General features: G+C 42.8%; 3 protein-coding genes across 3 annotated transcripts in view; 1 reads left to right on the top strand and 2 right to left on the bottom strand.

Moving 5' to 3' along the window:
* Nucleotides 1-495: 495 nt before the first annotated feature.
* PGM3 (phosphoglucomutase 3) lies at nt 496-13,954 on the bottom strand. Its single transcript, XM_054999767.1, has 13 exons — nt 13,882-13,954; nt 11,610-11,815; nt 10,328-10,512; nt 8,759-8,826; nt 8,489-8,622; nt 7,506-7,701; nt 7,233-7,390; nt 5,760-5,843; nt 4,241-4,339; nt 3,641-3,757; nt 3,105-3,227; nt 1,565-1,738; nt 496-721 (listed from the first exon to the last, which is right to left on the bottom strand). The coding sequence occupies exons 2-13, from the start codon at nt 11,811-11,813 to the stop codon at nt 632-634; spliced, it is 1,632 nt and encodes a 543-aa protein (XP_054855742.1). The 5' UTR covers nt 11,814-11,815; nt 13,882-13,954; the 3' UTR covers nt 496-631.
* A 2,070-nt stretch (nt 13,955-16,024) lies between these two features.
* On the top strand, nt 16,025-19,309 carry RWDD2A (RWD domain containing 2A). Its single transcript, XM_055000088.1, is given in 4 exon segments — nt 16,025-16,171; nt 17,441-17,665; nt 18,670-18,761; nt 18,763-19,309. Coding segments are annotated over 3 exon segments (822 nt in total). The 5' UTR covers nt 16,025-16,171; nt 17,441-17,464; the 3' UTR covers nt 19,292-19,309.
* ME1 (malic enzyme 1) overlaps nt 19,302-22,262 on the bottom strand; it is a 201,460-nt gene continuing 198,499 nt past the window's right edge. Inside the window, exon 14 of the mRNA XM_054999642.1 lies at nt 19,302-20,704. Coding sequence (XP_054855617.1) covers nt 20,537-20,704 — 168 coding nt within the window. The 3' untranslated portion in view covers nt 19,302-20,536. The remainder of the gene's footprint in view (nt 20,705-22,262) is intronic.

Genomic DNA, 22,262 nt, shown 5'->3' on the forward strand with positions numbered 1-22,262 from the left:
TCGAAGATTTTAGTAACTCTTCCTTGTTTTATAGGAACATGACAAACTATAGGGTTGGATCTAGCCCATTTTTTCTGCTGGTGAAATGAGGGAGGGGTCTTGACCACCAAAACAGGCTCTGTTGAGGATGATGGGTCTTTCATAAACAAAAGCCAGGTAGGGCAGGGGATTCACAAAGGAGGGGAAATTGAGAAAAACTGAGTGAAAACACTGGCTGCATAGGTTAGCTCAAGTGTAACTTTGTACAAGAAAAAGCACGAGCTAAACTAGTGGGATCTCTCACGGGTAGCAAGGCTGAGCATTTAAGGCCCAAGCTTACAGAAGTAAAAGCCGTCACAGAGGTTTACTGCAGTATTTTTCTAAAGCCACTACGAAGTTGAAGAAAGCAAGCCTTTATATTAGAGCAAGCATCTGCATTTTCATTAAATCATCATCTTTATTCAAATGTGTGGCATAAAATGCACAAGTGACCAAATAATTCCATACATGAAGACGCACCGTGGACCCACATCTAGTGGACTTTTAATAATCAAGTTATTCGAGTTTCATTGGGTGTTCATATGACAAAGATATAACAATAAGAAAAATCAGGAGAGCAGAGTTTACAGTCCACCTTGAATGGCCGGTGCATTCAGACTACAGGCTTGGGTTCTTCTCCAGCTCCTCCAGCTAAGTGATAAACAGCCAGGCTGACCTCATGGGCAAGCTTATCAGCATTCTCCTGAATGTGAGATCATAAAAGAAAGAAGAGGGTCTGTATTTGTCCCAAATCCTCAAATTCATTAAAGCAACACAAAGTCCTAAAGGACTGAAGAGGTGAATAGTGGCCAAAAGTGAAGCAGATGCAAGGTAGTTATTCCATTTTTACATAGTATTTTTTGAAGGAGCTGCAATTGTATTATGATTCATTCTAGCTACAGCTTTTCTGCAGCAGAGAACTCAAAGGAGCTTTACCTCTGTTGCTTCCATGTCAGAAATTGCACATGATCTGATGCATGATTGAATGCATATGAAGGGAGATGTACATTTGTCATGCTTGATGGCATATGTGCCTAGTTCATAGACAACAAAGTGACATTTATGTAGTGAAATTCACATGGGGGGATTTTATCTCTTGATAAACAATCTTCCCCAAACTCCACAAATGAACGAAGGGAAAAATGAAAGAAACCAACCTCCTCCCCCATGTGCATGTTTATCAGAGCACACAAAGAGACTTTTCCTCAGCCTCTTGTCTGGTCCCCCGTCTGCCATTTGCTTTTCAAAACCAGAGGAGAGGCAGACCTCAAAAAGAATAATCATCATGACCCAAACCAAGAAATCCAGGAAGGAACAGGAAGCAATATGACAATGGTCAAAGGAATAGGTAGACGACACCCATAGGAGACTGGACCAAGCCCACTAGCTGTTGAAACTCAAAAGTGTATATAAGTAGAATAGGAATCACAACAGGACAAAACTTGTAGGCTAGTAGAAGAAACAACCTACACAGGAGTCTACTGGCAACATTCAACATTCCTCCAAAGCGCAGTACCCTAAGGAGATGAAGGGCTCCAGTTCTGACCTGTGTGTCTGCTTCAGCGTAGACTCTGACTACATCTTCGGTCCCAGATGGGCGAACGAAAGCTCGAGCCCATTTAACCTTCTTCACGAGAGCATCAATTTTCTCTTGCAGTCCTGGGGGTTTAACTGCTCGTCTTTCAGCATCTGTAGTGTCAATCACTCGTCTGTCAGCAACCTGCAAAACACCAAGGCGAAGTAAGGAAAATGAAACAACTTGATGCATTACAGTCCTAAATGAGACAGATGTGCCCTTTTAAGAGACAGAATCATTCATCAGGGAAGAATGAAGATTTGGAGATGGATTTCACTTCTGACCTGTACAGACTTCTTAGCAAAACAATTGGAGATTATCAAATCCAGCAAAATATTTTTGCTAGCTACACTTCGTGATCTTTGTGTCAGCTGCCTCTTACAGTCTAGTCCTAACTCATATTTTCTATCTCTGCACCACCGGTACTGAATTCTACAAGTTAATTTTTAAGCTTACCCAACTGGTGTGGAAAAAAAGCACCAAGGGGATAAACAAGAAGATTGTCTCCTTTACTTACAGTGGCAACATTCTATAGCAACGCAATTCAGGCTCGTCATCTCAATGATTATTTTGGGAGGTCCTTTTAGAAAACAGTATGAGGAAGTCTGACTTTAGAGTGGATTGCTATCAATGTACATGAAAAAGTATAAAATACTGATACGCTGAGCCATCTGCCCAGGCCCAATGATAAGAAGCTCCTTATTTCTAGCTAAGGCACTCTGTGTATCAAAGTCTAAGCCAACTCAAAAGCTCTCAGAACTGCAAAGCTTCCAACATTACCAGATCACAACAAGGCAGCAACTACTGAGGAGCAAGTCAGGGACAGCGAGAAGTCTTGCTACTGACACAGATCGCACAAGATCTGGGCTGTCAGAGAGCCAAAACAGACATGACAGATCTCCTTCAGTCTGTAAAGGGAAACTGCGTCTGTAGTCATGATACAGATTTATCTATTTAGAAAATGTATATGCTGCCCCTCTGGAGACCTGCTCGGTTGGGACCATATGAAAATCCAATTTAACCCTTCAATTCTTGCTCAGTTTTGCTGATCAAAGCCACATTCCTCATACTGCTAAAAAATTTTTAAAGGAAAAGACTATTTTTTAAGTCTCCCCCCCCTTTAACATAGCTAGCAGCAGCAGGGGAATTACAGGTTCAATTAGTAAAACTGAGTGCAGAGATGAAGGGCTAATCCCATCGCCTCTGTCTGTGCAGTCACAATCCAAAACAAGATTGTACACATGTGCAATTTTACGTGACCGTGTCCCATGCGTTTTGGCCCTGCAGCCAGTGTGGGTTCTGTCTACCTCCTAGGAACAGAGAATGCCCCAGCATTTAAACTACTGTCCAACAAACAAGGAACAATCACAGGAAGGGGGGAGAGGATTCTCATCTGTACCAAACTGCTTTATTATGCAACCAAGAAATTTAGCAAGTTAGCAGTAGATCCTTCCTATGCCCCTAGACCGTAACTGAATGCATTCCTCAACACTACTGGCCCATCGCTCACCTTCACTTTGAGTTGCCGGTTAGGAAGATCTGTGTACATGGCATCCCACTGTTGTACTGTAAAGTTCTTCAAAGCCAAGATAGCTTCAATCACTAACATGTCTGAAATAGCATCTCCAACTGTCTATTACATAAAAGAAAAAAAGAAAAGTAGGGTGCCAGATGCATCAATATTAGTCGCTCATCCAAATTGTCACATTTAATACAAGTAAAAACTGCCTCTTCACAAGATGATTGTTCCATGTGTAAGCTGATCAGCACCTTCCTTAGAGATGGATTCTACTTCTGCTTCTACTATCCTCCCCTCCATCCAAAATCTTACATCGATCAATGCCAAGTCCAGTCACATGTGCAAAGCACAGATACCATCATGCTGTACAGAATTAAGGAATACCAAGTCTCTAGCACCATACTACTCAAGTAACTGAAACTCAACTGGCTCAACATCCACCACTTTTTCTAATTTGGTGTATTACGCAAGGTAGACGGTTCCTGGATAACTGTGATCCACCAGATCTCCACCTGCTGCATTCTTACCTGATTTATCAAATCAATAGTATTTTCAAGGATTTTTGCAGCTTCTCTTTTTATGTTGTCTTTTTCATGTTCTGCCTGCTGTCTTATTTTCTCTTCCGCTGCTTTACTGAATAATACCTAGAAGAAAAGTAAAGCAGCGGTGTATTAGGTATCTTGAAGAGTCAAAACATGGCTATTACCAGCTTTTTCCACTTCACTGAGGATAAGAGTCCCATCCTTTAACCCCATAACTGCCCAGCTATTAGTTAAATATTCTCGCACTCCTGTCAAAACCTGCTGATCTCCCAGCATTGCCACTGTTCTTTCTACTCACTCCAATCACCTAGTCACCTTCTGAATTAGCAAAAAAAACCTTAAGGTTCTGGGGTTGTTAACTCAAACAACCCATGTATTACAAAGCAGGATAGGATAAAGCTGAAAGAATGCTCTTTAAAAAAGGCAAAATAAAAGATCAGGAAACACACTATAGGTGTAATGAGGAGAAAAGTGATTCTTCCTGTTAATAAAGATGTTTAATAAATTAGTGACTTTGAGCTATCCAGTCTAGATGTGAAATTGACAGCAAAGGGCAGAAGAGACCTTAAGAGCCCCAATACCTACAGTGCCATGACCATTCGCTTCAAAGTAAACTCCAACATCGAATCCCTGGGCCTTATGATGCAAGTGCTTCACTCCTGTTTTGGCGCAGTGAACAGGCACCTAGAACAGAAAGACGGCCTGAACAATCCACAGCGGGGCTACAGTGTGGCCAGTTTGTGATCGATGTTGCTAGCACAGGACCAAAAGTGGCACTACCATTCCAGCTGGGGGGAAAGGCACAGTAAAAAAAAAAAAGGAGCGGAGGGAGGATAAAACAAAGAAAGTAAAATGAATTTAGAAACCAGAACCATAATGATGCTTTTGCAGCACAAGCAACAGTTTGCACTGTGACAACAAGAAAAATACCTTGAACTTGGAAAGTGAAACAGAAATATTCTTGTGGAAATGTCAACTAAGGTCCACTCCTTACTGCTGTTCGCCAAGACAGCTACGCTCCAGTGCCAGGTGACAAGCTGTCATGGGCTGGGCCCGCCCAAGCTGATAGTCCAAGCACTAACACGAAGCCAAAGGAGTGTTCAAGATTCAAAAGCCAGGTCCAGTCCGTAGTCAGAGCACAAGGTAAATGCCAGGCGCATGTCCAGAATCCAAAGCCAAGTCAAGTCCATTCCGCACGTCAGAGCACGAGAGTATCAAGTCAAGGTGCAGGCAAGAGCAAGATGCAAGGTTCCAGGAAGTGGTTGCAGGTAATCAACACGTTGCGCCCACGCCTGGCTGTTTCTCCAGACTGGCTTTTATAGCCAGGCGTGGTTTTCAGTCAGCTGCTGGGGCTCCATTCTGACGCTACTCATCATCACTCTCCAGCAGCTGGCGTTGGCTCCGGAGACGAGCACTGCGCCGTCTCTCCTGCAGTTCCAGTCTCTGGCGTTGTCTGCAGCGTTCTTTGGGTGTGGGTGAACCTGGGGGGCGGGGGGTAGAGGCCCTTGGCTGGGCTGCACCTGTAGCCTTGGATGTCCCTGGCTGAGCTTCCCCTGTGGCACTGGGGCCAGAGGGTGCTGGTGCCTCAGCTGCTGGCTGTAAGCTCTGATCAGCCAGCAGCTGTTGCTCCTGATCACCAGCTTCTGCTGACTCAGGGCTAGGGCTGGCTACACAGAACTCCTCTTCTCCTGAGGAGTCCTGGCTGGCTACATGAGGTTCCTCTCCTCCAGAGGAGACCTCACCCTCACTGAGTCCAGACTGGGCCATGACACAAGCACATACCTTGTACAGATGGTAGGACCTCATTCCTGACAATGCAGCCTGTGGCTTCGAGGAGGTTATATATACAGAGCTGGTTATTTTACAAAATGAATAGGCCTCAAACTATGAGAGCTTGGGTTAATTAAGATTTTACAATCTAAACTGTTAATGTAGAAAGGCTAAAATTCAATATCCTCTCCCTACCCATCTATGACAGTGCATGCTACTTTTGGTCACTCAGAAGAACCACTGGAGCATTTAAGATTTTATAAATTATTTTTCCCTTCAGTAGCTATTAGGATTCAGAAGGGGTTGTTTTGATATGATTTTGTTAAATCAGTACCTTCATGGCTTCTTCCAAGTAACGTGTAGAACTCCCATTGGCATATGCTGTTTGTATTACTGCCAATGTTAAAGTTTGGCCAGTCTGAAAGAAAGGAGGATACAATTTTCATCTCAACACAGGCGTTTATACAGTCTAGGTTACAAATACAGGGTAAGGCTGTTCTTCACCTGAACGTCCAGAATTTACACAAACGTGAACACACCACAGGGAAGTAAACATATAGGCAAAGACCAGGAGTATATATTTTATTATCACCTGTTACCCTACATTTCACCTTTGCAAAAAAGCCAAGAAGCAGAAATGCTTCTTCCTCTCCTATCATCTCTACCTTGCAACCACTGTCAAGACAATGTCGGAGGTTTGGGGATCCCCTTACCAAACAGAAGCAAAGAAGGGGTGGGAAAGGAAGAGAATTGCACTCTTGGGCCTCCACCTAGTTTTGCTGCAGCCGTTTCCAATGCTGAAGAGGCAGCTCACTCTCAAATGGAACATGGGATTGCCTCTTCAGCTGCTGCAGCTCTAAAGGACACCATTCTCCCCTTAACATGTATCTCTTCTCCGAATCCCATCCAGTAACAGACCAAGAGAGCCCTTTGGCTGGAGTGCCTGTGTTGTCTTCCAGCATGGTTACTGGTACTACCTTGTCAGGGGACGTGGCTCTGCTTTGCACAAGGCCCTAGATTCAGTCCGTGACACTTCTGACCTGTACTGCAGGCCCTGAAGAGCTGCTACCAGAACAGACAATACTGATCTTGAACGACAAGTAGTTCAGCTCAGTATAAGACAACTTTATGCAGGGAGCAAACTGATACTACATCTCACATAGCACCCGGGAATAGCATTTCTTATTGTACACATTACTAGTATGGTACATGTTTTTACCTTTTTGCTACAATAAGAGATAAGCTTGCATCCATCTAGATTTCCATGGGGGCAAGAGGGAGAGCCAGTTGGTGTAGCGGTTAAGAGCACGGGACTTTAATCTGGAGAACGGAGTTTGATTCCCCACTGGGTGACCTTGGGTCAGTCACAGCTTCTAGGAGTTCTCTCACTCCCACCCACCTCACAGGGTGATTGTTGTGTGGATAATAATGACATACTTTGTAAACTGCTGAGAGTGGGTGTTAAATCATCCTGAAGAGTGGTATATAAATCAAATATTATTATTAATGTTATTTTTACCAGTACTACCCCCTGCAGGATACCCCCAATTCTCTCCCTCCACTATACTTGGTGGTCCCCTGTCACTCAGGAACAGCATTTCAGAGCACGCTTGGCAAGCTTCCCTTGTACCCATGGAAATCTAGGCAAGATCCAACTTGTATTTGAAAACAAATATAAACCCAAATAGTTCTCGTTATGGCATTCTGCTTGTAACTCTCCCTCTGAGTAAAGGTGTACAAAGTGTACCTTGCAGTAAATCAGTCAACATTTTCCCCTTTAACTATGTAATAGACAAATGCAATTTACCTTTACCAGAAGTTCTTTGAGGAAGGTGCTGATTAGAGTTGCTATTTTATCTCCATCCAGAAGATGGAAACGGCCCGTAGTATCATTATAGTAGTAAACTATTCGGTCAGCATCGCCATCAAATGAGCAGCATCTCTCACTGGTCTTCATCTCCAGGCCTTACAAGGAAGGGGGCAAAATAGAATTACTCAGAACTAAGAACTTCTATCTACATTCGGTGAGAGTGCATGGGGGCGAGCTGAAAGAATTATGATAGACATTTGAATTGCATACCCACAGGAGGTTTTTGATGCACTTTCACAAAGTCAGCTCCACATAAGTGATTGAGTTTCCCTTTTGATCCATCATTGTCTATGTGTATTCTAAGGCATTCTGGGAGGTAGTGTTCCATTTCTTTGAGTTTCAGAGCACCTATACCATTGGCACAATCTATCTTCAAATGCATAGGGCCATCCTTTCGGCTGACAGCCTGCAGGAAAGTGCAAAAAAAAGGAACTTAGAACAGTTCTATCTAAACTCCTTCCAGCTGCTCACAAGCAATGCTGACAGTGTACTGAAGCAAAGAGCCCATGCCATGAAGTTATGAATCCATTTAGTTATGCTGGATGAAGTGGTAATTGGTTGGTCCTAACTGTGTTAATTCAGTAACAAGTCCCACGGTCGTCAACTGGTTTATATACATAAGAAGATAAAAGTAAGTTGTCACAGTTTTTCAAATCAGTACAGAATGGGTTGAATCTAACACAGTGTTTCCACAGATGCAAGAACTTCTGCCTATGAAGCACAATCTGGAAGCCCCAAATACCCCTGAAATCCTGTTCCGAGGGTAGAGAGAACCCCTAAGGGAGAGAGGACCCCAGGAACAGCATAAAGAGAGAGTGACAGGTCTGCTGCTAGAGGACAGAACAGAGAATGCTCCCCCCTTCCATCAGCAGAAATTCCCACTGATTCCAACCCATTACAGATAATTTTTCAGAATGAAAAGCTTGTTTAAGCAACAAAAATTTAGCTTATATCTTAAACATAATCAATGACGGACTTCTGTATTAGGGATATCCAAATAAATCAATCCTCAAGTCTATAAAGGCACCCATTCCATCTGCGCTGCTATAATTTCACACTGAGTTAGCACTAGAAGCAGACCTCTCATGAGGTTCTTAAAGGAAGTGAGATCACATGAGTACATAAGGCATTCTCTAAAGGTTTCCAAGTAAGTATACGCCCAGTTGCAACACCCAAATACAATGTTCTTTCACCTGCTTGATAAGCTGCATAAAAGCCTTGGATAGCTTTTGGTAGTAGCCTTCCACTGTTGCTGTCCCATAGTTTCCATGAGTATTTTGACAGCAAACCATGTAATGTAGCTGTGGTGTTGTTACTAAGCCATAGTCTAGTAAAATAAAGGTACAATTGTTAAAATTGACACTATCCTGTGTTAGAGACGCAATGTGTTTCAAAGCATTATATATGCTTAGGAGAAAACAAAAAAGGAACTTTTATCAGCACAAGATCTATTTAGAACATACCATGGTATCGTCCTCCAAGGGCAGACACACCATCAATTACTGATTGAGAAAGCTTCTTGCTGCTAACTCTGGAAGAAAGAGACAGAAACAAAGTCACTTTTGTTAAATTGTCATAAAAGATGCAAGCCTCCTCCAATTAATTTCTGACGTGAATTCACACAAAAAATATCTTCACATAAGGAAGAAAAAGAAAATCTCAGCTCCAGAGGAAATGAATGGCAGCAGACAAAGAGCTGGAGAAGTACTGAACAACTATATAGGGTTTTTTCCTGCTAAGGTGACCTCACATATAAATAAATAAGGGCCTCCTGAAGAAACATGAAAATATTTGACCTACAGTACCAAACAAAATAGGCAACTCTCTAATGGAAGCTGTGAAGGAACAGATTTGCAAGCCCTTCTATTTCCTTCTGGTTGGCCCCTGGAAGGGTAGAAAAACCCCACAGCCATCCCAAATCTCTAACTGGCAACACTGCCCCTACCCCTTGTTCTCCAGGGTGCCAAAATCAAACTGGTATCCTGCTGCCACTGAGACTATCATTGTCAGATGGAGTCATACACCTAGCACTCTATACACCTGCATTGCTGATTAAAGGCTCCACCTAGCTGCTGCACCTGCCCACTTCACTCTACAAGCTAGCATGGAGGTGATCTGTCACAACTTTACAAATTCAAGCCATCGAGCTCTGGGGGTGGCAAGCTTCTCAGCTGTCCCTCCTCACTGCCACATTTCAGATATCAGGACTGAACAGGCATGGTCTTTTTCCAGAGATTAAAGTTAGTGAATTTAAAATATAAGGAAGTTTAATAAATGAATAAAAACATTACACATGCTCTGTTCAAGCATTTCAGGTTGAGCAAAGGAACAAAGAAAAAGTGAAAACTACTTCCCAGATCATGTTTATATAAGACAGCCTAGCTTTACTTGAAGTTGCAGTAATTAAAATTTTTGCATTACCTTAGAGATCTCATGGTTGGGACTTATCTCCATTGCCCCTTGCCACATGGACAAGTTGGAGTCCCTAGATAAAAGTGTAGTCCTGCATGGCACGTGCCCACCCACAGGGTTTCCCCAATGGAAGAGAGCTTCTTCCTGGTGTCCTGAGGATTTATAATCTACCTTGGGGAGGCTGTCCCACCTAAAGGCCATTTGGTCCTTCCTGTCCCAAAAGGAAGAATGTATTTTCTGGCTGACAGCAGTCTCTGTTCTCAGCCAGCACATCCTTTCGGGTGTGACCTTGAAGCATGGTGTGAGGTAAGCCACTGTCCTGCTTCAGCCAGATGCAATAGCATAACCAAGAGCTTGGGCACTCTGTTATTGAACAGCAATGGCTCCTTTCTTCAACCCCCACCTTTCTGCCAACTACTAGTCTAAAGCTGTGCTACTGTACACGGAGAGTGCAGTTGCAATAACTGAAATCGTGTGGTGAATTCTTGGATGGAGGGCATTTCTCCACAGAAGCTATTCAAGAAAAAAATATATATGAAGCTCACAGAACACTTCATGAAATGGCACTACTCAATTTTTACATACATTTCCTCCAAAATGTTTATCAGGTTTATAGTTACCTAGTGTCTCTGCCAATGACGACAAAGGCATTGTGCTGTAGGTCCACTGCTTCCTTCTGGCAAATGTCAGACAGCACAGTCTGCAGTTCAGGTTCCTCTGCATTGGCCAAGCATGTTGCATGTTCTTCCCAGGAAGGTGCTAACATTTCACCCAAAGGATCAATCAACTTCACACCATTGTCTTCCTTCGGAAAAGACAAAACATTATTGCCATATTAGGTCTGTGTTTAACACCAACCTGTCCTATGACATCATAAAGTTAACCTGCTACCAACATGGCTGTAATTCAAAACAAAATCCAGTTATCTTATAGGAATCTAGGATTTTGGAGTAGGTGTCAAGAGGTTTGGGGTTAGTAAAGCAAGTTGCCTCAGGTAAACCAATACCACACATTTTATGACCCCTGGATCAAGATAGTTGCTATACATTTTAAGACCCAGGCAGCAAACATCATTTAACCTGAAAAACTGACCTGAGCTATTGTATCCACTATAGGGGTAAAATCTATAAGAAACGTGTGTTCTTCAAAATAAAAACATCCACTGAATCAAACTGACCAACCCTGTACATTGTAAACAGACAGCCCTTTTCTATCAATTACAATTAAGAGCTGTGGTGGGCATGCTTTAAAAATAGCCTTATTGGGGGGAAAGTGGGGGAAGTATAGGAGGAGGGGCTATAGGAGCTGAGTAAGCAAAGCTCATGAAAATCTGTTAACAGCTAACAAATAATTAACAGGATTCCATAAGAGGAGATGGAATACTTCATCCCTCTCTAGGGGCATTTAAAGCAGAGGAAATGTAGGATTTAGGAGGCACATTAGGAAAAATTTCCTGGGTGAAAACTTTGGGCATACTTAAGTCCTATTGAAAATCAATAGAATTTAAGCTGTTGTGTGATTAATACTGCAGTCCTATATCAGACTACTGCTTCAGCTTAAATCTACTGATTTCAATGGTCTTACATTAGAATAACTGGGCATAGGGTTACACTATAAATCATGCGGCATCTACAGTTCTCTGGTTCTTGAAACATTAGCTCAGTTCAGTGATGAAATAAGCTGCCTGAAGAGGTTCCACAGACTCGTACTTTACAGACATTGATGAAAACAGTGGCTTTATGCATAGCTAAATAGGCTTAAATAAAGGTTGGCCTAGAATGACTCACCTTCCAGTTCTATGAATCTCAAAACAGGCAACAGATAGCAAAAGAGCCCATACAGCCTCCTATCCCTATTAATGAATAACTTAACCCCTTTGCCCTTTATTTGAACTCCTCTTACTTCAGGGTTGTGGGAGGCTGTAACCATGACACCAATTGTAGCTTTTGTCTGCTTGGACCTCAACACTGCCAGCAAACCCATGCGGAACATGGTGTGGTTGAGGTTCTCTGCCTTGGTACGGAATCCAGCGGTTCCATATTGAGAGGAAAGCCCAGGAGGCTTAGCATGGAGGGCCGAGTACTTTGTAACAGCATCAAAGTCCATTCCTGAAAAGAACGGGAAATAGTAGCATTACTGTTAGCCTGCAAAATGCACATGTTGAAAATAACATAGAAACCTCAAAGGAGAAGAACAAACTTCACTTACACTACAATCACTTCTTTGAATTATATAGGATGCAGGAAAAATTAAAACCTGTGTGTGTGGGGGGGGGGGGGTTACATCTGTTTGTTCACTGCAACAGACTGAATTAATCTCAGCCTGTATTTTAAAAGCCCTCAGACCAGCCTTGAGTATCACAAGCACACACACACACACAATAATAATAATAACAACAACAAACTTTGATTTATATACTGCCCTTCAGGATGACTTAACATCCACTCAGAGCATTTTACAAAGTATGTTATTGTAATGATTCCAAGTAAATGTGTGCATGTGTCTTTAAATGCTTGGTTTGAGCTAGGTGAAGAGTGGGGGTGAGAGAGGGATGAGTGAGTGATATGATTGGTTGATGACTGAGAGTGGGGGCGGAGTGAATGTAGTTTAGACAGAGTGGAGAGCAAAAGTTTCAGTCAGAAGAAAGCAGGCTAGCTGTGTGTTGCCTGAGTATATGGAAGTATTTACGAGAGAAATATAACCTGTGTGTAACCTGAACTGAGCATGTTTGTGAAAGGACACTCAGTCAGGGAAAGAGAGGCCAGCTGTGTGCTGCCTGAGCAGGTTTCATATTTCTGTGAATGAGAGTCAGAGAAAGAGAGGCTGGCTGTGTGCTGTCTGAGGAATTTAAGCATTTCTGTGAGAGAAAGAGGCTAACTGTGTGTGAAGCCTTAGAAGAGATCTGTGTGAATAAATTTAAATGAAGTAACTTTAAGAACGGAGAACTACTTTATGAAACCGATACACTTCTTAAAAAAATAAAAGTTTTGTTTTTATTATATCCCAGAGTAGCTGTTATTGCTATATCCCATTCTTATCCTCAGGGCCACAGAACCATGAAGGAGCCTGATGCTCAGGCATGTTACAAGAGGGAAAACTTAAATAAAATATCTTGGAATATAATATTCCTGGTGATAGCAAACTACCCAGAGGGTGTTAAGGTAAAGATAAAAGGCAAAATCTACCCAAGAAAAGTAAAGGGTCATAACAGTTACTACTATTCCCACAACAATTACCCTGTGAGGAGGGTGGGGCTGAGAGAGCTCCTAGAAGCTGTGACTGACCCAAGGTCACCCAGCTGGCTTCAAGTGGAGGGGGGGAGGGGAATCAAACATGGTTCTCCCAATTAGAGTCCCGCTGCTCTAAACCACTACACCAAATTGGCTCATGAACACACATGAAGTTTCCAGTCTATCAAGGTCAATATTGCATACTCAGCAGCACTCAGGGTCTCAGGCAGAGGTCTTTCACACGGTCTACTGCCTGGCCCTTTTTATTGGAGATGCCAGATACTGAACCAGGGGCAGTCTGCATGCAAACCCCTGATGGAAAGGCTCTGTATGCTCCCAACGCCATTTGCTACTCTCCTCTACACGGCCAACAGTACCTTCAGCCCACTGGGAAACCTCACTTGAGTAGCAGCCACAATCCCAAGTGAAAATGAAATTCTCCAGTTTTGCACCTAATTCATTTCCAACTCATATTTTATACTAAAAGAGTTACTACTCTGTACTCCAAGCAGCGAGCATCAAACTACAGTAAGACCAAACTCCACTGCAGAGCCAGAAACCACAGCGCTGCAAACTCCTTTAGCCATCAGCTGGCACAAGGAGCAGGGGCTGCAATTGTGTTCGCTAGTTCAACTGTAAGCTGCCTTTCCACCACCCTATGAGCCGTGTTATCTTGGCACCAAAGCGGGTAAACTGTCGAGATAGCCGCCTTTGCCCACGAAGAAGCCGAAACGGAGATGCAATTAAGAGGCGCGGCAATCAGCAAGCAACCTTTCTGCGAGCCGAATCTCCCGCCCGCAAAGGCTCAAGCTTGGGTTCAAGGGTGGAACTATGCAGGAAAGTCCGGGGAGAAGAGAATCCCCGCGGCCAAAGGTGCATGCACAGCCCCAATGCAGAGCATAAACCAGGACCGCGGCAGGAAAGGAGACACCCGAGCAGCTTACCTGCACCGCCCGGCAATTCAGACAGCAGACGTGGCCGCTCCTCCCCACCAGCCCTTCCGGGAGCTGCAAAGGTTCTTATACGCACGCGCACTCGGCCACTCTCCCAGTCCCGGCGCTGATTGTTCCGCTAACACCGCCCAGGCAGCCCCTTCGTTGCTTTGCCTTCCGGGGTGGCGCTTTCGGACGTCACTTGTCTCCTGGATCGGCAGACAAAGTGGCATTTGTGCAGCGCTTCGGAGTCTTCGTGCAGCTGCCCAGTTTCCCGGCTCCTGCTTTTCCCAGTGAAATCCTGCGCAGAACAGCAGAGCAACGCTGTGCAGTTATGCCTGTTAATTCCATAGGATTCAGTGGACTTCGACTGGACAGCATAGGAAGACTGCCCCGTTCCTGTCAGATGTGAGCCTAGCCGGACAGACATGGAGGCTCGGCGCTGACTGCCAAAGGTCTTCCGATTCCCGGAGGCAGGTGGTGTGTAATGGGGGTGGTTGAGGGCGCAGCTACTACGCCAGTCTGCTTAGGGGCAGGTTGCTGCGATCGTAGAGCGTGTTAGTAGAACGTAGCAAGTAAAACGGGATTGCTAGAAAGGCTTCCAGTGGGCTCGTTAAAAAGCGCGCGTTCTGCTTTCTGCGGTAAACTCTGACTTCGAGGGGAAGCGCAGCCGTTCACGGCGGTTTTCGTAGGCGCGCTCGCAGCTCAACCTTTCTCGGGAGGCTCCCTCTGATTGGGATTTGCAAAAGGGGCCGGAAAGCAACGTTGGCCTCCCACTCCCGGGACTTACTCCCCGGCAACATAGCCGAACGCGCGATTCTGCGCCTGCTGCGGGCGACCCGCCCCTGGCTCAGCCTTCCTGAGAAAGCCCTTTAACAGCGCGCATGCTCAGCAAGCCTCGGGTAACGTGGCTCGGCTCTGCCGCGCTCTCCGAGCCAGCGCGAATCCCGGGAGCTGCCAGGGGCCGTGTGCAAGTTTAGGCGAGGAAAGAGACCGCGGGGGCGACAACAAACGCGCAGCTCCGCTGGCCGATAAAATGCCGTTCCGCGTCTCTGCCGGTTCCGCCCTTTCACCTCCCCCTCCAGGGAGTAGGTAAGCCGCCTACCCCGGCTAGGTCTGCTGCATTCTGTAACATTCTGCGGCCTGTTCAGTTGTCTGGGGGTGGAGGGAAAGAGCAGCCCCCCCCCCACCTAGTTCCAGATACTGTCCCAAGTATCGTTTGGGTTCTCTGTCCTTGGCACAAATCAACATATGCGATAACAATGAGAGTCTCTCTTCACAAGTCATCTTACATGGGGATGCTCACGGGAAAGATCTGACACTTGGGCGGAATCCACACTCACCTATTTTCCATATTTTTAACAGGAAAAATCCGTATGTTTCCAACCTGCAAATTTCACCTATCTGTTCACATTCATGCTGAAACTGCGTATTCCATGCGCGATCTACTGTTCACGTATCCGTTGGCAAAGCCGTCTTAGTGGGCGGGGATCAATCTTCCCGCCCAATTTTTAAAAAAAAATTTAAACAGATTTCTGTTATTTCGAAATCACCATATACTGAAACATCAGCGAAGTGATATATCACGTGCCACTTTTTGTAGTGATTGGTTCACATTTCTGGCGGGGTACTTAAAAATCCTATAAAAAGGAAGTGCGCAGGAAAGATTTCTTTGTGGGTGGTAGTGGCTGGTAGGATTCATTGAAGCCACAACACTGCAACGGCTCCTCAATGCATCTACCTAACTTTCAAGATTGCGTCCGAAAACCAAATTGGGATCTATGCAAAAAGATATCCCATTTAAAATTTCAGTAATTATGAAAATATTTAGGAAGTGGCGGTGGCCACGGAAAAAACGGAATCTTTAGTGCCTATGTGTTCTGTTATATTCTGAATAGTGGAATTTCGATATTACATTAATCAGATTTTTTTTTTAAGGGGAAAAACCGTGTGGTGGTCCGCATTGCGCCACTGAGGATTGAATTCTCCAGACCGCTTTCCCCAGCAACGAGATTTTATTCTGGCAACATCAAAATAATGTTTTCAATAGAACAAAGTAAGCTATGAAAGCCCAGCGTTCATGGAGTACGGAGCATTTGCAGGGACAATAAGCCAATCGACACGTTAGGAACGGGTTTCCTATTCAGGGTAGAGAAACGGAAGCGGGGGTGGTTTCAAGAAAAGGTGCTTGAAAACCGCTTCTAGGCATTCACGTCCACCGTGCAACTCCCGCAATAGACCAGTAACTGGCGATGAAAACCAAACCAAAAGAGAAGCGAGAGAACTGTGGAATGGAAAACAGGTAGTGTGAACAGCACTGAGATTTGCGCAAAAAAAGTTGTAAAACTGTGGGAAAATTTATGTAGTGTGGATTCGGCCTTGTTCTCCCATTGTGGATACACATGCAGTGCTAGGGAGACAGAGTACCCTTGAATATAAGACCACACCGAAAGTAAGTCACTTGAATGTCCCTGTGTAAGATGACTTGTGTAGAGTGATTGTGTCCTGAGGTGGTAGAATGGACTACAGGTATATCCAAGGATGCTGCTTTCAGTTGCTCCACTGAGTAAAAATCTTCCCACAAATCCATCTTTCTAGCACAGCCAGAAGAGTTTCTAGCCCAGCCCATTATGCTTTTTTAATGTAGGAGAGTGTTTTTTTTTAAAAAAAACAAACCCTGTAATTCCTTCTTTCAGTGGTATGGTCCGTTCCACCATCTCAGATACCAGCCACCAGGTAGTCACTCATTCTTCCACAGGATTTAGTCACTGTGTAGTTGGTGTGAACTGACTTCGCTGGAAAGAATCATGCAAGATTACCTGAATTTTTTATGTAAGAAGTGTTATGCTTGAGATGGGCCACTCCCACACAGAAGCAGGTGCTAGATGTCACAGTCATTAAGTGATGAGCTGGTATCTTTGAACCAGCCATTTAAGCAAACAACATGTGAATGAAGTCTTTGTGATGCAAACAATACATGTGCCTGTGGTATTCAGGTACAATTTGTTGCATGCTACACTGTCCTGAGACTCATGTTGGTTTATGTAGAATCGTAGCAGTACTTTCTTACGCTGTGCCAGTTGCTGGGTGGGGTACTGGGGCTACATCTAAGGACGAGCCAGTTTCCTTGTTGCATTCTCTATGCAGATAGAGTCCTTAGGATGCTTTGCATCGGTCCAGTTTTCGCTCTAGGATCTATTCCTTATATAACTTTATGCTCAGAGCAAAGCTATAAACATTAACAGTAGTAACAGGCTGTCAGTTACTTCCTTAGATTTATCTTGGTGTGATTTTCCCATATCCACTGCAACACACTTTCTTTGTGTTTATGCCTGAAATTGATTTTACTGATGTAAACGGTCTCTTTGAACTTCTTAGACCTAAAATTCAAATATTAGAGATCACAGCCTTCTTTTTATTTAAAAAAATAACCCCCAATCTGAAAGGATGTTTCATTTGGTCTAAACTATTCCATTCTTTCCAGTAAGAGAACCTTATCCATGTCAGTCTCTCCTAGATTGAGTATGCAGAGCTACAAAGACGTTACTGATTTTATTTCTCCCGTCTCCAGGTAGCTGGCTGCACATCTGTAACAATGGCTAGCACAATAAAAGAAAATATTGAGCTTCAGATGTCAGAACTAGAAATGCTTTTTTCCATGTTCCCTAATAAAGGAGAAATAACCCTTCAGGATGATAACACTTTCCTTAATGTTCAGCGGTACTTGAATGATACAACTGAAGATCTGCCACATAAGATTGAATATTCAGTTGTTGTTGCCATCAATGAGTCAACGGTGAGACCATCTGTTTTGTTTTGTATTGTTCGGGGGGCGGTCTTTTGCTTTGATAACTTTGTATTGTTTCCTTCTGAAGGATTTTAGTAACTCTCCATCTTGATCTTAAACATTTGTGCCAACATGGCCATCTACAGGAAGAGATGGTCATTATGGTATGCTAGATTGCACTCACAATTGGCCATATTCTGTTTTGCTTCTGTTTTCTTCAAGTACAGGTTTTTAAAATGTACTCAAAATACATTTTAAGCTAGTGGTTCTTAATTTGTGTGTTGGGAGTTACTTGCAGGTAGGTCACAAGGCAGGAGGGAAGGTGCCATGGTATACTCTAGTCTTTGCAGCAAAGCAGGGTTTGTACTTGGGTAAGAGACTATCAAGGGACACTTTGCAGAGGAAGGCAGTGGCAAGCCACCTCCGCTTCTCACTTGCCTTGAAAGCCCCTTCCTGGAGTTGCCGTAAGTTGGCTGCGACTTGGCGGAACAGACGTTGGTCATGAGGCCAGGAAGAAAGGTTAGCTGGAAGAAGAGATTTTGGGTGGCTTGATGGCAAATTTGGGTTTTGCAATGTGTGAAATGGCTATGAAATCCAGCTGGTCACTTAGTAGTGGTATAAATGCTAAACATAAAAAGTTATAAACTTGTTCAGTGTTGATAAATGGGAGATTCCTACTTTTTATGCTAGGACCAGAGCAATATGGAGCTACTTTGCAAGTAGGTCCCAAAACAACAATTTAGAATCTTTTTTCAAAATGTTTCAGAGCTTCTTCTGAAGTTTTAAATATCAAATTACAAGCCTTTAAATTGAATTCAAGATGGTATTTAATTAAATCATATCATTATAAATCTAATAATGACCCCAGGTGTTAGAAGGGTTGTGGATTGGTGGGTACATTTATAAATAGTTGGTGGTCTTGCCAAAAAGTCCAGATCTTTTGGGGAAAGCAACTAGCAAATACTGCACAGTAATCTGTATTTTGTGATGCTTTTTTTGGTCTTCTCTTTTAGGAGAGAATAAATTTGCAGGTAACCTTGCCTTACGATTATCCTCATGCAAAACCACAGCTTTATGCAAGGTCAAGAGCTCTAGACAGGCAGCAGCGAACTCTGCATATGGATTGCTGTGCAGTGGCTGCAAGATAACAGTTCACACTATCTAGAAAACAGCAAATTCTCCTCTGCAAATGAATCAAAAGAAAAAGTAGTTAAAATGTTCTTTAATCGAATGTGGATCTACAGCCACCACATATACAGACAAGAACTAAGGAAAAAGGTCTTTGACTGTGCAAAGAAATTAAATCTGACTGGTTTCTGTTTAACTGGGAAACCTGGGATCATTTGTGTGGAAGGTGTCAAAGAAAACTGTGAAGAATTTTGGCATGTTATTAGATACCCCAACTGGAAACACATTTCCTGCAAGCACATCGAGAGTGCAGAGACTAAAGGAAATGAAGATCACCTACGTCACTTTCATAGTTTTGAAGATTTACAGTTTCAAGCCCATGGTGATTATGGACTGAGGAATGACTATCACATGGATCTTGGTCAGTTCCGAGAATTCCTGAAGGAGCATCAAAGTGAACATGTATTTCAGATTTTGTTCGGAATTGAAGGAAAATCTGACAAATAATAAAAAGCCGCATCTTAATGTTCCTTTATTTAATAGTAATTAAACCCATTCATGAATCTATCTCAGTAACAAATATAGCAATGTGACAGAAAGCTTGAGCATGCAGAAAAAAGCTTGACTGCGGGTATAGTTGGTGCATGGAAGTTTATAACTGAGTTTGAAGCAAAACTTGGGGTTGGAAAGGTTGAAAGATTGGAGTAACTCTTCTTAGGATCACACTGGTAATTATGTTGCTTGCTGCTGCAAGACGAGGTAATAGTCACTGACTCAGAAGGACAGGTCTGTCAACAACTATTAGCTATGATTGCTAAATGCAGTATCCAAGTTGAGAGGCAGTTGTCTCTCTGAATACCAGTTTCTGGGAGACAAATAATATGGGCCACAATTGGAAATGGGATTGTGGACCTGATGGACCTTAGGTCTGATCTAGCAGGTCTTTGCTTATTTTACTGAATGCTAATTTTTTAGAAGAGAGAAAAACAACATGGTGAAGTAGTGTTGTCAAGGGAAATACTTTATTCTAGTAAAATACATTTTTTTCTAATGGAAAAATAGAGTATTTTCTGTTTTATTCAGAAAATATTAATTGCTTTGTGGAAAACTGCTAGTTGTCTTAAATTGGAATATTATTGATTATTAGGGAGCTTCTACAACCCTTCCCAGCCCTACTTGCTTTCTTATTCATTACTTGCCTGGGATGAACATTTGTACTACTAAATGGAGTGATTTTCTCAGTTAACACTCCATAGAAAACCCAAACTACATTTTCTTGACTGGGAGCGTTTTTCCTGACATCAAAGGATTTCTGATCTGTATTTATTTAACTTTTTACCATGCTGTTTCTACATACTTTACCTTGTTAAAATATTCAAAGGAATAGTTAAGTCACATTTTGAATTATCGTGATGCTGTATTGCTTTATCACTCAGATGTAATATTGCTTCATCTGAAAATGGTAAACATGTAATACAGAACCAAAATGTCATACCGATATCTAAGTACATGAAAAGTGTATTTCTACATGATTGTTAAAAAGATATACCCCCAAACTTGTCCCTATATTAACTTTTACATATATATATATTATTATAGCTTATAGAATTAGCTTGTAGGGAAAGAACCACGACATTAATCATCCTGTGCCTTTTAAAAAGAAAAAAAACCATCCTGAGTTTTGAAAAAAAAATGGGCTATTGTTAACAAATACAATTAGCAAATACGTGAGTGTTGCAGTGCAATTTTCTGTTAAAAGATTCTGTTCTGTATTTTCATCGCTTCTTTGGGCCAGGAGTAGGAGTCTGTCAAAAAGCTTTCATAGTCGGTGCTGTAAACCTGGGAGCGGATGAATGCTTCCTTGTCTTCTGGCTCAGGATAGAAAGTGGCTGTGTTGTTGCTGTAGGCTTCCTCTGCAATCTGAGAGAACAGAGACAAGCCCCTCATTGTTAGAACTCTGCATCAACCTGAAAGATGGTGTGGTGTATATAATGATGATGAAAGTTCAAAATTTACTATCAGGTACCAGATTCACATTGAATTGATATCAATAAACCTATGATTTCGGCACAAAACATTTTTTTTTAAATAGTGAATTTTCTGGAAGTGATCTGAATATAAGTTTTAAAATTAATTATCTTACGTTACAGCTACTCAGCGTATCTCTTTTCCCTGCTGAGACTTAGAAACAGCCTTGAGTTCCACTTTCCCTGAGGAAAACAGGGTGGGAGAAGGTTTAATACAATCCTTTCCTGAATCCAAATTTAGGGACTGCACTGGCTTTTTTTTAAATTAAGAATCAATCATAGATTGATTCCAAACTCCCACACAGTGAATTAGTTTGCAGAAGTGGCTCTTGTCCACTTTCTCCTACCTCAGCAGTGTCTTTTGTCCCCACAAAGTCACAACTCTCTCTCTACACATGACATCTTACATGGGGATGCTCAAGTGAAAGATCTTAACACTCTGCAGACCAGGGTTGCAAAGACAGGCAATCGCAAACCACCTCTGTTAGTTTCTTGCCATGAAAACCCCACCAGGGGTCACCATAAGTTAGCTATGAATTGACAGCCCTCTCCACCACCACTTGTCAACCCAAATATACTGCTTAACCCTTCTGTAGAAGAGACAATGAACTCTTCATTACAATTTTGTTAAAATAAGGGGCCTGTGTAAGTAAAAAGGGGGAGGGAGAAAGCATAAAACACTCTGAAACCTGGGATATCCTCCATAGGTCCATGAAGAGACTTCAAGTTATCCAGCCTTCTCAATATATACATTTAGCTTTATTGACCACTCACCAGGTCACTAAAGCCCATTAGAGTGTAGGCCTCCATTTCGGTTGCTTGCTTAGAACTATGCTGACTTCCTGGTTTTTACAAATTTTGATAGATATTAGGAAATTATGTTTTTAAATTGTATATACTTATATGCTTCATGTTTCAAATGGTTGTAAAATGTGCACTTAAATTTTATAGTTAACGTACTGGCTAAGTGCTGTAATAATAAAGAGAATAAAGAGAAAAAGAGACCACTCACCAATATACATTGTACGCTACCTTCCACTAGCCAGCCATTGAGGGTTGTTATGACAAGTGGAGGGACTGGTATAGAACCTACCCATTACAGGGTCACTATAGGAAGGAGATACAATTTGGGAAAACTGCCCCCCTTATTCCTGTGTGAGCACAGTCTGACTTCACGGGGGTTGCTTCACTTGTGTGTGCATATGTTTGGCAACTCTACTCAATTCCATACAGAGTTTCCCCCATCCTCAGCTATGGCCTTTCATGGACCTAAGAGAACTGCTGAAGGAAGAAAAGGGCATGGGAAATCTGCTTCTGCAAACTCCTTTGGTTCACAGGAGTTTGGATCCAACCCTGTGTCTATTTGGAAGAAAGTTACATTGACACCACTGGAATTTACTTCTCAATAAGTATGCCTAAGAGTGCTAGTGTAACATAAAGATAACAAATAG

Source organism: Eublepharis macularius, chromosome 1, assembly GCF_028583425.1.
Source record: "Eublepharis macularius isolate TG4126 chromosome 1, MPM_Emac_v1.0, whole genome shotgun sequence".
In the NCBI taxonomy this organism is placed as follows: Eukaryota; Metazoa; Chordata; class Lepidosauria; order Squamata; family Eublepharidae; genus Eublepharis; species Eublepharis macularius.